Genomic DNA, 18,211 nt, shown 5'->3' with positions numbered 1-18,211 from the left:
TTAAATTTACCCCAAAAATTTCACTACTATCAATTATGGGCGTGAGCCAGGTTTTTGTATCTAGTAATAGAGAGTTCTGCTGCCTTTTAGCACTGCTTCAAACTATGGGATTATGTTGTGAATGCTTTGACAGCTGAGCTAGTAAAATTTTAATTGTTTCATCTCTGGGAGGGTTGGGTTGGGTTGTTTTGGGGGAAGAGACGAAACTGCGAGGTCATCGGTCTCATCGGTTTAGGGAAGGACATGGAAGGAAGTCGGCCGTGCCCTTTCAAAGGAACCATCATGGCATTTACCAGGAACGATTTAGGGAAATCACAGAAAACCTAAATCTGTATGGCCGGACGCGGGATTGAACCATCGTCCTCCCAAATGCGAGTCCAGTGTGCTAACCACTGCGCCACCTTGCTCGGTCTCTGGGAGGAGTTTCCTGTGTTCAAATATGCATGAATTCCTTAGGGACCAAACTGGTCATTGGTCCCTAGACGTACACACTACGTAAACTAACTTATGCTAAGAACGCCACACACCCCCATGCCCGAGAGAGGACTCAAACCTCCGGCGGGGAAGGCCACGTTGTCTGTGACATGGAGCATCAAACTGCGCGGCCACTCTGCGCAGCATTTCTTTGTGCCTTACATTAACATTGATTGGTCCAACTGATAAGACATACATAGTTTTCCTTAAAAATATTCATCACCCTGTGCCAAGTAGTAAAAACCCATGGGAGATCTGGTTAGGATCAGGTCTGAAAAAGTTCAGTGCTATTCCAATCGCTCTTTATTTTACTTTAGTCATGAGCAATAAAATACTTCTTGTATAGGTAGTGGCTTAGACAAAGGTCTTTATTAAAGTACATTCATAAAACATTTGATATTAAATGCTTGTACTGCATAAATAAGAGTTTCAGTCTTCTTTCTTTTAAACATTGGTGTTTTCTTCAAAGTGCACTTCAGTATACACATCAAACAAAAAAGTTAAAGCACCACCTTTTATCACAATTCATTTGGAAGACAGATACCAAGCCTATGCTTTGACTGTGAACTCCTCAGCAAGCAGTGTAACCTTGCGCTCATGGCTACTGAGCCACTTGTTCATTTGCCTCGAAGCTTCCATTTTTCGGCGAACGTGTCCTATTAACTGCTTCATCCAGTGCAAGCTCTGACAAGAGCTGCTCAAAATGCACCATGGTAAAAATGATGCTATAAGCACTACCCAGTTTTCAGGTATGTCAGGAAACATGTGGACTGCTTTCTGTGAGCTACTTAGACTGGCTTTAGCTTTTCCAGAAAGCAAGTGGCTTAAGCTCACCAATGACATGACCTGAAACAAGAAAATTGTTCAGTAATTGTCCTTTCACAACATATTTAGTTATATGAGGATTGTGTCCAATCTGCCAAAACTGCTTCCAGTCAGTCTTAGTCTCTCTCTCTCTCTCTCTCTCTCTCTCTCTCTCTCTCTCTCTCTCTCTCTCTCTCTCTGTGTGTGTGTGTGTGTGTGTGTGTGTGTGTGTGTGTAAAATTATTTAATTGGATAGCTAAAAAATCTACTCACCAAGCAGCGGCAGAACACACACATAGAAGACTGTTGTAATTGGCAAGCTTTTGGAGCCAGTGGCTCCTTCTTCAGGTAGAAGGGATGAAGGGGAAGGAAGAAGGGTAAAGGAAAAGGACTGGAGAGGTCTAGGAAAAGGGGTAGATTTTGGGAAAGTCATCCAAAACCACAGGTCAGGGGAGACATATTGTACGGGATGAAATGAATGAAATGGTCGTATGGCATTGTTGGCTGGGAGGCCCCATTCGGAGGAGTTCGGTCGCCATATTGCAAGTCCTTTTTAGTTGATGAGAAGGAAAGACTGATTATTGGGGAATGCATCGGACGAGATTTTCGAATCTCATCCTATGCAGTCCCCAGTCAGTCAGTCTTTCCTTTTCATCCCATACGGTTGCCAATTACAATAGTTTTTTGGGTGTGTGTTCTGCCGCCACTTGGCGAGTAGATTTTTTATCTATCCAATTAAATAATTTTGTCAATAATTGTTTTCATTGTCATATACATATGATGTTTTCCGTAAGAGCATGCAAAAATGCAACAGGACATAGAGAATGCTCCACTGAACAATTTGATGCAGGGAACCTGGGATCGGAGACGCCAGCATAAGGAGATATTGAAGTAAACTTCTCTACTGATTTGTCTAGCATTACTGTTTTCCAGTGTATGTACAACTAACATGCATAAAAGTTTACACATACTGTGCTGTTTATTTGTATGCATGTTCTTTATTTCACGCAAGAAAGCAAAGAGAATGGGCCTGATTACTAGGAAGTCATGATGCTAGTTTTGTTTACACTAATTGTCCATAAGGTGGCTCTGTTGTATCATATTTGCATTGTCCCATGACAAAATGTGCTATGAATCAACAACAGTAGAGTACACTGCCTCACTTCAGTGGGGATGTCTGCAACCATCTCAATGTGGTTTTTCCTGGTCGCTGGATTGGAAAGGGAGGTCCTATTCCATGGTCTGCGAGGTCACCTGACCTGAATCCCCTTGATTATTTTCTATGGGGATATCTAAAGTCACTTGTGTTCGAGACCCTAGTGGCTACGGATATGGAATTAGTTGCCAGGATTGTAGCTGCCTGTTATGTGATCCAAAACACATCAATATTTATCAAGGTGTGTCAGAAACTTGTTCGCTGATGTCATCCATGCATTGGATGTTGATGGCCATCAGTTTCAGACGTTTTGTAAGATACGGTACAAATACCATCACTGTTTCAATGATGGTATTTGCAGTTAACAGTAACTAATGTAAATAAAGAAATCCACAGTAATGTGGTTTTATTACTATTGTCTTCTCAAGATGGCTTCTCTGACCCCAGGTTCCCTACCTCAAATTGTTCAGCATCCTCTATGTTCTGTTAAATTTTTGTGCACTGTTATGAAAACTAAATCTAAATATATCTACACACACACACACACACACACACACACACACACACACACACACACACACACACACACACACACACACACAGAGACAGAGAGAGAGAGAGGTAGGTTTAACTTATGAAAGATTTCACAGCCAGTTGCTCCTCCACCTGCCAGAAGAAGAGCTGATGGAGAAGGATGAGAGGTGGTGAAGAAAAAGGTGTGGAGAGGTATAGGAAAAGGGGTACATTATTTTGGCAAGGTCACCCAGAATCGCAGGTCAGGGAAGAATTACTGGATGGGATGAGACGGAACAACTGATTGTTGGGGACTGCACAGGACGAGATTTGAGAACCTCGGAGCTTAAAGGTGGTAGACAGGGTAAAATGCAAGATAGAGATTACTACTAAAACACTGCACACAAGCCACTAAGAGTGAAAAGCTAAGTGCACTCTATGTAACAGTGGTGGGAGGAGGGATGGCAAAAAATACACAGGTCAGAAAATGAAAGATGTAGAAAATTAAAATGGTGTGAAGAAAGGAGTAATTACTGTGAAGAAATGCTGAGATGGGAGGAATCAACATAAATGAAGGCCAGGTGGGTGGTGAGAACCAAGGACATGTTGTAGTGCTATTTACCACAAGTGGAGTTCTGAGAAACTGGTGTCTGGAGGAAGAATCCAGATGGCATTTGTAGTGAAACAGGCACCAAGATCATGACTGTCATGTTGTTTGTTGCTGGTATACACTCCTCTGCTGTGTCCATTCATCCTGACTGGTAACTGGATGGTAGTTATGCCAATGTGAAAGGCCTAACTGTGTTTACATAACAGCTGGTATATGATGTGTCGTTTCACGGTTGGCGCTCCATTTGATAGTACACGTTTTGCCAGTTAAGGGGTTGGTGTAGGTGGTGGTAGAAGGGTGCATAGGGACAGTCGCAGGGTGGGAGTCATAGGGTAGGGAGGTGGGTGCAGAAGGAGCATAGGGCCTGACAAGATTATTGCGAAGATTGGGAGGGCGACGGAAAGCTATTTTACGTGTGCTGGGCAAAATCTCAGACAGAATTGATCTCATTTCAGAGCATGATTTTAGGAAGTCATGGCCCTGTCGAAGTAGCTGATTAATAGATTCAAGACCAGGATAACCAGGATAATACTGAGTGACAAATTGGTGTTCTCTGAAGTTGTCTTTGCAGGGACCAGCAGTGCCAAATGTGATGGCCTGGGAAATTTGCTTTTGAACTAGGCTGGTGGGGTGAGAATGGGGTGTATTGATGTAAAGAATGTGCATTTGAACAAATATGTTTGCCTCGAATTCCATGGCTGCATGGGAGGGAACGTTTGAGATGGAAAGAATGACAAATGTGAAAATGTAATTACTGTTGTTTGTTAGTAGGTTTAATATGGACAGTAGTGTGTAGCTGGCCTTTGGTGAGGATGATATCAACATCAAGGAAAGGCAAGGGATTTGGAATAGGACTACATGAAATTTGATTGGGAGAAGGTATTTACAGATTCTAGGAATTTTAACAAGTCAACCTCACCATGAGTCCATATGGCAAAGATGTCATCAATGTATTTAAACCAAACCAGAGGCTGAAGGCTTTTGGATCCCAGGAAAGACCCTCCAAGTGACCCATGAAAAGGTTGGCATAGGTACGAGCCATCCTGGTTCCCATGGTCATACCCGTGATTTGTTTGTATGTCTGACTCTCAACGGTGAAGTATTTGTTGGTAAGTACAAAGTTAATTAAGGACAGAAAGAAGGATGTCATAGGTTTGGAATCAGGTGGGCACTGACTGAGGAAATGTTCGGCAGTGGACAACATCATGTACATGGGGGCTGTTGGTATAGAGGGAGATAGCATCAATGGTGACATGCAAGGCATGTGGTGGGAGTGGGATGGGCACAGATTTCAGATGCTCTAGGAAATGGTTGGTATCTTTTATATAAGAGGGAAGTCATTGTACTATGGGTTTCAGGGATTGATCAACTAAGGCACATATATGTTTGGTGGGTGCTTTGAAACCGGCAACTATAGGGTGGCCAGGATGACTGGGTTTGCGGATCTTACGAAGAAGGTAAAAGATGTGGCTGTTTGGTTTCAGTGGGGTAAGAAATTCTATGGATTGCGGTGTAAGTCCTTGTGAGGGGCTTCAGGCTTTTAGGAGGATCTGCTGGTCAGTTTGAATCACAAGGATAGAATCTTGATGGCAGATGCTGTATGCAGAAATGTCAGACAGCAGCTGGCATAGACTTTCACTAACATACTCCTGTCAGTCAAGTACCACAGTGGTAGATCCTTTGTCTGCTGGGAGGATAATGATGGAGCCATCAACTTTTAGTGAACACAGAGCCTGGAGTTCTGCAGGTTAGGGTTATATTGTAGGAACCTGAGGAAGGGTTGTGAAGCAATGCTGGATGTGAGGAAGGCTTGGAAGGGATAATTTTGAGTTAACTGTGGTGGATCAAGTTGGATTGTGGTCAGAACTGTTCAAGGCAGTGCTTAATGCCAGGGTTGCTTTTGCAAAAGTTTTGGGATTGGGCTGAAAAGTGATATTTCCGGTTGAGATTAAGTGTAAAGGAAACTAGGTCCTTCACCAAAGCACCACGATTAAAGGCAGCATTAAGGCTGAAAGTGAAACCCTTGGATAGTACAGTAAATTCAGGAGGGGAGAGAGCCTTATATGAGAGGTTGAGAACTCTGTACTGTAGTGACTGGTCCTTGTCATTATGAGTTACTATTGGTCTGGGAGGCAGTGGTGTAGACTGTGAGATGTTAAAGAGGTTGGCCAAGCTTGGTTTGTATGAGAGGAGTGGTGACTGAAGGTGTGGCTGTTTGGGGAGGTGCAGAGGGACAGGAAGGTAAACACCACTGTTGAGGTAGTTTAGGAGAACGTGTGATAGCTTTTTGAGATGAAGTCTTTTATGTTGCTGCAGTCTGAAGTTGGCTTGGCGGATGATACCATCCAAGGAAACATGAGAGGTGGATAACTGCAGGGTTTTGTAGAAGGAGAGAAGTCTGGTGGAGTGGAAATTGGCTGATTTCTGTAACAGACCAGACAATATTGTTCTACAGTTAAAAACACTTGAACCCAAGTGTACCACTAAACTTATCACACCTTTGTCAACTGACCTTAGAAACATCCATGCTTCCACGACCAAGACTGAGTGCAACCTGCGCACACTGTGCAGCTCCGGCAGGATTGCAACGAGGATAAAGATGCAGCAACATCAGGGCAAGAGACAACCACAGTGATGCTTCGCCAGGATGACGATGAACGGCACCACTCAGGCTGCGCTTCGATTCAACTGTGCGTCTCTGAAACATTTACATTTTCAACTAAAAAAATGACTGAATATTTTTGTCACTACAACAGACATTTGTGGTAGTTGTAAATGTCTTACTTTACCTGAATAAAATGCATGTATGCTCTGAAAACTGCAATATGCATAACATAATTTGGATCATCATCATAGCTAACAAGTTCCTTTAGAACAACTTCTGTCAAGTTCAGATCTTCATTGAGCATTCCAAGAGCACATAAAGCAAAATATCCTTCAACTGATGGTGGTTTTAGTTGTGCACTGGAACAAACATGGTATTATTATTTACAATTTTAATGTAAAACTTCCCCGAAATTTGTATCTATGTGGTGTAAGAAAAAATTCAAACTTTCACCCTCCCCTAGGTACATATTTCTCAGGGAAAAAGTGTTTACCTTTGTAACAGCAATGTCTTTGAGTCTTCAACTCCCTGGAATTTATAAGCCATTGTTGCCATAGCAACAAGAACATGAGATTTCAAGCCATCATCAGAAGCAAGCCAATGAAGGACACTGTCATACGTTTCATATGATTCCTCATATTTTTCAGCTGAAACCATTACAAAAGATATTAACAGAAATATAGTGACATGGCTTGCAGTTAAAAACAACTTTATTTTCAATTACAGAATACAATTTTATAAATTTTAAATACTTTCATGCATAATAAATTTCCATAGTAGGCAAGAAATATATCTTTTCCATTAATACTTTTCCTCGGCTATGTGTAGTAATAGCAAACACTTTTACTGTATGTTTAAGTACATGTATACGTCTGTTACGATAAGTCAACCCACTATTTACATTTTCACCAGTAAGAAGGTCCCTTCCCTGTACACTGTCCTTCAGCATATCAGTGGGAGGTAGTTCAAAACCTCTCCTATTGTCATTCATATATTGGTCATTTATTAAAGAAAGGAGAAAATACATACAAAAGGTATTACAGTTTACAAGCTATCGGGATCAGTGGCTCCTCCTGGCAGGAGGGTGAAGGGGCACGGAAGAGAGGTAAAGGAAAATGACTGGTGACATTTAGAAAAAGGGTAAGACTTTTCAGTTTGGAAAAGTTGTCCAGAACCACGCATAGGGGAGACTTAACGGATGGGATGAGAACGAAAGGCTGATTGGCGAGGACTGCACTGAACGAGATTAAAAAAACCTGAGAGCTTAAAGATGGAAGATGAGGTAATATGCAAGACAGAGATTACTGCTAAAATACTGTGCACAAGTTAATAAGAGTGAAAAGCTAAGTGCATTTTATGCGATACAGGTGGGAGGGGGGGATGGCAAAAGATAGACAGGTCAGAAAATGAAAGATGTAGAAAACTAATAGAGAGTGAAGACAGGAATAGTTACTGTGAAGAAATGCTGAGTCTGAAGAAATTAACATAAATTAAGGCCAGGTGGGTGGCAAGAATTATTTGCACCTGTGGAGTTCTGAGAAACTGATGTCTGGGGGAAGAATTCAGATGACAAGTGTGGTGAAACAAGAAACAAGGCCATGAATGTCATGTTGTAGAGCACGTTCTGCAACAGGATATTGTGTGGTGTCACAACACATCCTTGTTTTATGCCCATTCATCCTAAACGATAACTTGGTAGTAGTCATGTTGATGTAAAAGGCCAAACAGTGTTCACATAACAGCAAGTATATGATGCGTCATATCGTAGGTGGCTTTCCCTTTGATAGTACATGTTTTGCCAGTTACAGGGCTGATATAGGTGATGGTGCACAGGGCAAGTTTTGCAGTGGGATGGTCACAGGGGCAGGAGCCATAAGGTAGGGAGATGGGTACAGGAGCAGCATATGGTCTGACAAGTATATCCTGGGGATCGGAGGGTGACAGAAAGCTATTCTAGGAGTGGTGGGAAAAATCTCAAACAGAATGGACCCCATTTCAGGGCATGATTTTAGGGAGATAAATTCAAGACTAGAATCATACTGAGTAATACAAGGTGTACTTCTAAGCTGCTTTTGGAGAGATCAGTGGCACCAGGATCGGATGTGATGACCCACAAAATCTGCTTTTGAACTAGGCTTGTGGGGTAATTACATACAGTGAAGGCTGAGGTATACTGCTGTAAAAAGTCTGCATTACAAAAATATGTTTGCTACAAATGCCAAGGCTATGTGGGAGGGAATGTTTGACACGGAAAGGATGGCAACTGTTAAAACATAAGTACTGACGTTTGTTAGTAGGTTTAATGTGAACAGAAGTGTGTAGCTGACCTTCATTGAGGACGAGATCAATGTCAAGGAAAATGGCATGGGACTTGTTCAAACTCTACCCCATTTCCTAAACCTCAACAGTCCTTTTTCTTCGCTCCCTTCCCTTCCCTGTCAACATTTCTGCCACAAGAAGGAGCCACTGGCTATGAAAGCTTGTGGACTGAATTTTTTTATATGTATATTCTCCTGCTGTCACTTGGTGAGTGGATTTTTTAATCTATCCAGTTACTTGTATAATGGTTATTAACTGCCCAAGGAGCTAAAATTTCTCCAGGTAAGCTTTAACCCAATTATTTTCAAGTGCTATACATTCAGTTCAAAAGCAAGGTTCCTTCTTCCAATTAGATGAGAATTCTAGTGTAGAAGGCAAATCTGCGGAGATACTTGGCATTTCTGTAAAATGGTCACTACCGCTACCACCATACCAATATTTATAGACCCAAACAAGCTCTTGTGTAACAAATGCCTGGCGATAGATGGCCTTCATCTAAACAGGCTAGGCTCCAAATTGCTTAGCAAAATGTTTATTGATGTATGTCACACCTTAAAAAGTGCTAAAAAGGGAAACAAATAAACAGAGAGGGGGGATGCAAAATTACATGTGAGAAAAAAAAAAATAATAAATAAAAAACCAAAGAGGGGCAGCAGCCTTTTCAGTAGTTGCAGGGGCAACAGTCTGGATGACTGACTGACCTGGCCTTGTAACACTAACCAAAATGGCCTTGCTATCCTGGTACTGCGAACACCTGAAAGCAAAGGGAAACTACAGCCGTAATTTTTCCCGAGGGCATGCAGCTTTACTGTACGGTTAAATGATGATGGCGTCCTCTTGGGTAAAATATTCCTGAGGTAAAATAGTCCCCCATTCGGATCTCTGAGTGGGGACTACTCAAGAGGACGTCATTACCAGGAGAAAGAAAACTGGCGTTCTATGGATCAGAGCAAGGAATGTCAGATCCGTTAATCGGGCAGGTAGGTTAGAAAATTTAAAAAGGGAAATGGTATGGAGAGCTGCCTCTAACCAGTCTCTGGACTGAAGACCACACAACAACAATACATAAATTTAATTAAAATCACATGAACAAAGATTACAGGCAGAAAAGGAATGACAGTAAGAAAAATGACAGCAAATGAAGAAATTGATAGAATAATCAAATGATGTGACAAAGGAACAGAAATAAAAAATACATTTAAACAAATTAATTGAATAAAAATAATGATCAAAGTCATTTCAGCAAAAAATAAACAAAATTTAAAATCCAGAATGAGATTTTCACTCTGCAGCAGAGTGTGCGCTGACATGAAACTTCCTGGCAGATTAAAACTGTGTGCCCGACCGAGACTCGAACTCGGGACCTTTGCCTTTCGCGGGCAAGTGCTCTACCATCTGAGCTACCGAAGCACAACTCACGCCCGGTACTCACAGCTTTACTTCTGCCAGTACCTCGTCTACTACCTTCCAAACTTTACAGAAGCTCTCCTGCGAACCTTGCAGAAGGTTCTGCAAGGTTCGCAGGAGAGCTTCTGTAAAGTTTGGAAGGTAGGAGACGAGGTACTGGTAGAAGTAAAGCTGTGAGTACCGGGCGTGAGTTGTGCTTCGGTAGCTCAGATGGTAGAGCACTTGCCCGCGAAAGGCAAAGGTCCCGAGTTCGAGTCTCGGTCGGGCACACAGTTTTAATCTGCCAGGAAGTTTCAAAATTTAAAATATCTGATGGGTTTCAAAACACCTGACCATCTGCATGCTAAGGCCTTACCCTATTATTGCCATACAACCAGTCCATACAATACCACTTTTTTCATGCTGCTGAGTATCACAAAAAATTACAATTTTTTGCCTGCAAACAAGGCCCAATAAGATGAATGCCTACAGTGTACGACACCCAGTTTCTTAACTTATATAACTGTGCAAGCGGTTTCAGAAAGTTGATCCCACCACTTGGGACTTCTCCTTGTTAGTTTAAAAATCATGAAAGAAGGTTGTATATTTGGTAGAGACCTGGAGACACAGGAAAGTTTGAGATATTATACAATGGTAAAATCAAGCAGTGGAAACTCCAGGTTGGAATATAAACAACATTGAAAAAGATATATTGCTACTCATTGTAAATAAAGATGACACATTGAGTTACAGACAGTCACAACGAAATGGCTGTTCCACATTGAGCTTTCAGCCAAAGCCTTCTTTAAAACACACACACACACACACACACACACACACACACACACACACACAAGCATGCACACCTCATGCACAAATGACCACTATCTCCAGTCACTGCAGCCAGACTGCAAGTGATGCATTGAAGGAAAGCAGCGATTCGGAGTGGGGTGGGGAAGGGGAAGAGAGAGAGTATGGGTCATGGGCAGAAAAGAGCACTGTGGCATGGCAGGACAGGGCTGCTTGGCACAGTGTCGTGAACGCTGTATGGAGGGAGGTGGGGTGAAAGTAGGTTACCATAGGTTGAGAACAGGATAATTTCAAAAGCAGAGAAAGTATTGTAAGAATAACTCCCAACTGCGCAGTTCAAATAAGTGGGTGGTGGAGAGGAGGGTCCAGATGGTCCGGGTTGGGAAACAGACACTGAAATCAAGCATGTTATGTTCAGCTGCATGTTTGGTCTCGTCCACTGTTTTGCGGCAGACATTCATCCCGGTGAACAGCTGGTTGGTAATCATAATAATGTGGAAAGCTTTGCAATCATTGCAGCAGAGTTGGTATTTGACATGTCTACTTTCAGGTGGACAGGCCTCTGACGGGTAGAATAAGCCTGTGACAGGACTGGAATAAGAAGTGCTGGGTGGCTGGACTGGGAAGGACTTGCAGAGATCACATCCCTGTGGCAAGGGGTTAGAACTGGGAGTGACATAGGGATGGAAAACCACTTTAGGAGGGTTGAGAAGGAACTTGGGTAGGATGTTCATTATTTCAGTAACTGATGAAAGATAATCAAAGCTTTGATGAAGGATGTGGCTCAGTTGTTCCAGCCCAGGGTGGTACTGGGTGACAAAGGGGGCACTACTTTGTAGCTGGTTGTTAAAGGTGGTGGGAGGACTGGGGATGTGTATGGATATTGCACAGGAAACCTAATTGTGTACTAGGTCTGTGGGATAGTGGCTGTCTGTGAAGGCCTTTGCGAGACTTTCCGCATACTGAGCAAAGGAGCTCCCAGGTGGCCAGGCTGCATGAGAGAGATTTTTTGTTGTGGAAAAGAGAGCAGCTGTAGAAATACAGGTACTTTTGATGGTTGGTGGGTTTGATGTGGTCAGAGGTGTGTATCAAGCCATCAAAGAGGAGCACATCTAGTCAGAGGTGTGGATCCAGCCATCAGAGAGGAGCACGTCAACCTCCAGGAAGATGGCATGCAGAGCTGAAGAGAGCCTGGTGAAGTGGAGGGGGGAGAAGGTGTTGAGGTTGTGAAGGAATGAGGATAGGTTGTCTTGGCTACGAGTCCAGATCATGTAGATATCATCAATGTACCTGAACCAGAGCAGAGGCTTAGGGTTTTCATAGGCTGTGAAGGTTTCCTTTAGACACCCCATAAACAGATAGGCACACAAGGATGCCATGCAGGTGCCCATAGCTGTGTTATGGGCTTTTTTATGTACCTTCCTTTGAAAGGAAAAGCAGTTGTGTGTTAGGAAGAAACTAGTAATGTTTCTGAGAAATGAAGTAGTGGGTTTGGAGTCTGAAGCATACTGGGAGAGGTACTGTTCAATAGTGGCAAAACTATGGGCATGAGGGTTTTGGTGTATAGGGAAGTGGTGTCCACATTGACGAGTAGGGATCCAGGACGTAAAAGAATTGGGGGATAGTGGAGAGTCAGTGAAGGAATCTTTGATGGTGAAGGTATCTTTGACAGCTAGATTCTGAGCAATTTGTTGGAGGTGTTGGTCAGTGAGGGCCAAAATTCTTTCAGTGGGGGCACAATAACCAGCTACAATAGGGCATCCAAGACTGCTGGTGTGTGGATTTTGGGGAGCATGTAGAAGATGGGTGTTTGGGGTGTCATACGAGTGAGAAGGGAAATAGATTCAGGGAGAGGTTCTGGGAAGGGTCTAAGGCTTTGAGCAGGGACAGAAGGTTAGGTCAGGCTTCTGAGATGGGATCACTCTGGCAAAATTTAAAGGTGGATGGAAGGAAGCTTAGGTTTAACAACCCATTGACATCGAGGTCATTGGAGATGGAGCACAAGCTCAGACTATGTCAGGGATGGGGAAGGAAATCAGTCGTGCCCTTTCTAAAGGAACTATCCCGACATTTGTGTAGAACACTTTAGGGAAATCACTGAAAACCTTAATCTGAATGGCTGGACGTGGGTTTGAACTTTCATCTTCCCTGATGACACACTGTGGTGTACACAGGAACAATAAAAAAACTGTTACACATTGAGCTTTCAGCCAAAGCTTTCTTAAAAAAAAAAAAAAAAAAAAAAAAAAAAAACGCACACATTCACACAAACAGGCACACATCAAATGTATGTGACTGCTACCTCTAGCTACTCCAGCCAGAATGCAACTGTCCCACTGAACAAAAGCAGCAATCTGGAGTGGAGTGGGGAAGAGGGAAGATAGCAGGGCATGGTTGCGGGTAGATATGAGCACAGTCTGGTGTAGAGTCCACGGGTTAAACAGTGGCAGGACAGGACTGCCTGGCACAGCAATGGGAGGCTGTGGAGGTGGAGTTTGCGTGAAAGTAGGTTAAGGATGGGATGATTTCAAAAGCAAAGAATGTGTTGTTAAAATAACTCCCATCTGCACAGTTCAGAAAAGCTGATGGTGGAAGGAAGGCTTCAAATGGCCCAGGTTGTGAAGCAGGCATTGAAATCAAGCATGTTATGTTCAATTGCATGTAGTGCCACACAGTGGACCCCTTTGCTCTTGGCCACAGTCATGACGAATGATGATGTTCAGTTGCACTCCTTTGTAGCTGTTTGTTGGTGGAGGTGAGAGGATTGGAATGTGTGGGTATATGGCACTGGAGATCTGTTTGTGGACTAGGTATGAGGGATAGTGGTTGGTTGTGAGACCTTCAGCATACTACGCAACAAAGTTGTTGTCACTGCAAATACACTGTCCCTGTGTGGCCAGACTGTATGGGTAGGACTTTTTGGTGTGGCAACAATCTCAGCTGTCAAAATGTTGGTACTGTTTGTCGTCGGTGTGTTTAACATGGACAGATGTGTGAATGGAGCCTTCAGAGAAGGGGATGTCAATGCCCAGGAAGGTAGCATGCTGAGTTGAGGTGGAAGACTAGGTGATAAGGACGGGGGAGAAGGCGTTGAGTTTGTGAAGGAATGAGGATAGTATGTCTTGGCCCTGAGTCCAGATCATGAAAGTGAAACTGAACCAGAGCAAGAGTTTGGGGTTTTGAGGAGCTAGGAAGATATCATCTAAATGGCCCATAAACAGGTCGACAAATGAGGGTGCTGTGTGAGTGCCCATGGCTGTGTTATGGCCTTGTTTGTATACCTACCCTTCAAAGGAGAAATAGTTGTGTGTTAGGATACAGTAAGTAAAGTGTACAGGGAATGAGGTAGTGGGTTTGGAGTCTGAAGGACATTGGGAAAGATGGTATTTAATAGTGGCAAGACCATGAGCATGAGGGGTGTAGGTGTATAGGGAAGTGACATCAACAGTGACGAATAGTGATCCAGGAGATAAAGGGATGGGGGGGATGATGGAGAGTCAATGAAGGAAGTGGATGGTATCTTTGATGTGGGATTATGGGCAATTGGTTGGAGGTGTTGGCCAATGAGAACCGAAATTCTTACAGTGGGGGCACAATACCCAGCTACAATGTAGTGTCTAGGTTTGTTGGGTTTGCGGCTTTTGGGGAGCGCCTTCATATGCCCATTGCCTACGTCATTTCTCATTTCCCCAACACCATCCCTGCCACAGTGGACTCCTTTCCCATCTTTTGCACTAGTTCAGAAAAGTATCCCTTTCCCTGATTAAAACCCAGTCCCACACCCTGTTCTTTAAATGCTGCCTAAAACAAAGAATCTCCCCCCCCCCTCCCAATAGTATAACCACAAAATTTTCTTTTTCTGGATCCCACTCCTCCTTTCACAATGACCTTCATCTTTTCAGATTCCATCAGTCCCTGTCCCTCAAAAACCTGGTACCGAAGAAAGACCTCTCCACGACACAAGCATCCCAGAACCTCTAGTCCCTTCACAAGATACTGCTACTGTGTAATCTCTAATACATAGTCACACCTTTGAAACTGAATCCCTTGCTCTCCAACATGTAGAGGAGCATTCCAAACACCACCTCCATAAGTTATCCAACCTGCCGACATCCCACTGCCATCTTGGGGCACCACTGTCCAACCCCTGTCCTACCAACAGTGCTCCTCATCATCAACCCCTCACTGCACCCAGATCCTGCCTAGCTGACCTTTTCGATTTGCCACATCCCATCAAATCTAGAACTGATTGGACTTGCCAGTGAGCTACCTATTTTTTCTCAACTCCTGCAATGGAAACACTTCTTTGCCTCCAACCAAAGACAGTCTAATCCAGCATTGAACCTCGCCCTACTCAGTTCAAACCACCATCCAACCATGATCCTTCCCACCTCCCACCCAACCAGCTTGTGGCCCCCTCCAGGAATTCCTTACCTCCAACACTGCCTCACCTTCCTCCCCCAAGTTACTTTCCAAGAACACCAATCTTTTCACAGAAGAAAGGGGAGCCATACACAGCCTCAAAACAGATCCTGACCTAATCATCCTACTGTAGACATAGATTCCACCACTGTCATTATGAATTTGTACCCTCTGCCAATTGTTTGACTCCTCCACCTATAAACTACCGAGCAAGATGCTACAGTGATTAGCACACTGGACTCAATATTGTTTATATAAGGGTGAGACATTTATTTCTAAAATCAGATTTGAAAATGCAAAACACCTCCAGAGCCATATGTGAACTGTGGCTGTAATTTACTGGATATGAATTGCAAAAACGTAAAAAATTAAGATGGAATCTGGACAAATTGAAAGAACCAGAGTAGTTGAGTTTGAAAGGGAGCATTAGACAATGATTGAGGGAAACAGAAAACAGGAATAAAATAGAAGATGAAATAGTGAAGGCACAAGATAATCAAATAAACAAAAATACAAAGTACAGTAGAAGTCTTTGCATAACACAAAAGGGACTGAATTTAATTTAAAAAATGCACCAAATGAAGCATATGAAAAGAAATAGATATGTTTAAAAAATGAAACTGACAGAAAATGAAAAATGGGTAAACTGATATGGTTAGAGGACAAATGCAAGGTTGTAGAACCAGGCATAATTAGGGTCAAGACAGATTCCACCTACAGGAAAATTAAAGAGACATATGGGAAAAAGAGAAGCAGCTGTATAAATAATAAGGGCTCAGATGGCAAGCCAGTATAAAGCAAAGAAGGAAAACTTGTTGGTATATTTAGAAGGTCTATTAAAGGGAAATGAACTCAAAGACAATATTGTAGGGAAAGAAAAAAAGATGAGATGGTAGATATGATACTGCAAAAAGAATCTGATAGACCATTGAAAGACCTAACTCAAAACAATGTTTCTGGAGAACATGAAATATCTCAGAAGAATTTAAATATTTGGGAGAATCAGAGAAGATGAAACTAGTAAACCTGGACAAATATCTCAAGATTCAAGAAGGCTGAAATAATTCCAATTCCAAAGAAGGTAGACGCTGACAGTGCATATTACTGAACTAGCAGTTTAATATGTCATGGTAGCTAAATACTGAAATGAATTATTTACAAAAGAATGGAAAAACTGGTAGAAGCCAGTGATGGAGAAGATCAATTTGCGTTCTGGAGAAATGCAAGGGTGTACAAAACAATATTGACCATACGACTTAGGCAAAATTTCTGTTTACAGTGTTTGTAGATTCTGCATTTATATCTACATACATACTCCGAAAACCATTGTACGGTATATTGCGGAGGGTACCTTGTACCACTACTAATAATTTCTTTTCCTGTACCACTCACAAATAGAGTGATGTTAAGAATATTGGTCTGTAATTATGGGGGTCTGTTCTTTTATCTTTCTTATATACAGGAGTCACCTGAATCTGGACTTGGCAACTTATTTGTTTTCAACTTTTTCCAGTTGCTTCTCTACACCATGGGTGCCAATTTATGTGTCTTCCAAGAGGGAGTCTGCAACAGTCAAACGAACACGTGTTTATATGATCCTCCCTTTTGCTGTCGTCTATTGCCAACCTAGACTGGCCGACATGTGACTGGATAGAAGCCTTTGACTCACTTCGCAGTTTTATGTATGACTTGAATTTTTTTGGATTCTTGGCAAGATCTTTCACTAAGGTACGATGGTGGAAGTAGTTGGATGCTTCGTACACTGATCGTCTTATGAATGCATGAAGTTGTACTAACTTTCACTTTTCACCATTTGCGCACTCTTTTTTAAACTGAGAGTTCAACAATCTCCGTTTTTTCAGCCACTTCTGAATTTTAATATTAAACTCTGGAGGGTCATTTTATGTTTAATCCATTTACTTGGTACATATGTCTCCACAGCATAATTTACAATCAGAAAGCTTTTGACAATAATGACTGGAATACACTCTTTGAAATTTTCCAGGTATTTTAGCATTTATGCTACTCTGCAATCTGTGATATATCATATTGTGTAGAACTGCATATGCCGTTGTTGCTATGCAAGCCGGTAGCAAGGACAGGTTAGCCACTCTATGCCATATGGACTGGGAATGTGGGAGAACAATGTGAATAGGCTACATTGTCCTTGAGCAATGACAGGTCGAAGGCAACTCAATATCAGACTTGGTGCCAAGATGCACAACATCCATTATTAATACATAAATACTTTAGGAGTAAAGCAGACGACTCACGTAACAGCAGAAGCACTGAGTCATTCACAGGCACTTCTGATTGCCTCTCAACAATTCAGTGCTTCTGCTTTTAGTAAGTGCTCCCCTTTACTCCTAATGTATTTACATTATGTCAGAACTTCCCAATATTAATGTTTAACTGGCTAAGAAACCAATCTGACAGTGCTGAAGACTTTACCTATATTGATATCCATAGAGGTTGTAAACAATTTATAATGTATCACTGTGGTGGAGGGGAAGTCTATATGAACAACTTGATATAGGACACTTGTGGTCTATCACACTTAAAACTGGTCTACAAAAGCAACCTAAGCTACAACACACATGCATTTTCAATAGCCTCTCACTCTTAAGCCACTGGTTTTGTTGGGTGTTTTGTTAAACATATTAATTTAAACTTTTCCACAAGGGCAAAAGAAAAGAGACTACTGTAAACATTGTGCAAAAATTAATTATATTTACAATTCAGTCTAAATTTAACACTTACAAGCACAATAGTTTCATAGTAAGAAGGCCATACAAACAAAACATTTTAATTGTTAATTTTATGCTGTTAAAATTCACAATATTTTGGAGTAAAATTTACACAGACATGAATTTTACATTTTGTAAGTGCAAGAACAAGGGGTTTTTAATATTCAAGGAGCATTTTTTGCCTGAATCTCCTGTGACACACATGCACTGTAGGTTAGGTGGCTTTTGCAGACCAATTTGAGGTTGTTTTCCAGTCTGATAGACCACAAGAGTCCTTTAGCAATTTGTTCATCTAAACTTCAACTACACCACTGTGATATACTGTAAGTAGTTACTGTTTACATTCTGTACAATTACAATTTCAA

The 18,211-nt window shown here is 42.1% G+C and overlaps 1 protein-coding gene across 1 annotated transcript in view; it reads right to left on the bottom strand.

Moving 5' to 3' along the window:
- Positions 1-815: 815 nt before the first annotated feature.
- The window catches only part of LOC124795353 (tetratricopeptide repeat protein 37), a 169,672-nt gene continuing 152,276 nt past the window's right edge, over positions 816-18,211 (bottom strand). The window contains exons 17-20 of the mRNA XM_047259345.1: positions 6,656-6,809; positions 6,347-6,521; positions 6,070-6,255; positions 816-1,320 (exon numbers count right to left, since the gene is read on the bottom strand). Of these exons, the coding sequence (XP_047115301.1) occupies positions 1,024-1,320; positions 6,070-6,255; positions 6,347-6,521; positions 6,656-6,809 (812 nt within the window). The 3' untranslated portion in view covers positions 816-1,023. The remainder of the gene's footprint in view (positions 1,321-6,069; positions 6,256-6,346; positions 6,522-6,655; positions 6,810-18,211) is intronic.

The sequence above is a fragment of the Schistocerca piceifrons genome, chromosome 4 (assembly GCF_021461385.2).
Source record: "Schistocerca piceifrons isolate TAMUIC-IGC-003096 chromosome 4, iqSchPice1.1, whole genome shotgun sequence".
In the NCBI taxonomy this organism is placed as follows: Eukaryota; Metazoa; Arthropoda; class Insecta; order Orthoptera; family Acrididae; genus Schistocerca; species Schistocerca piceifrons.
This window is presented reverse-complemented; position numbering and strand designations above follow the sequence as displayed.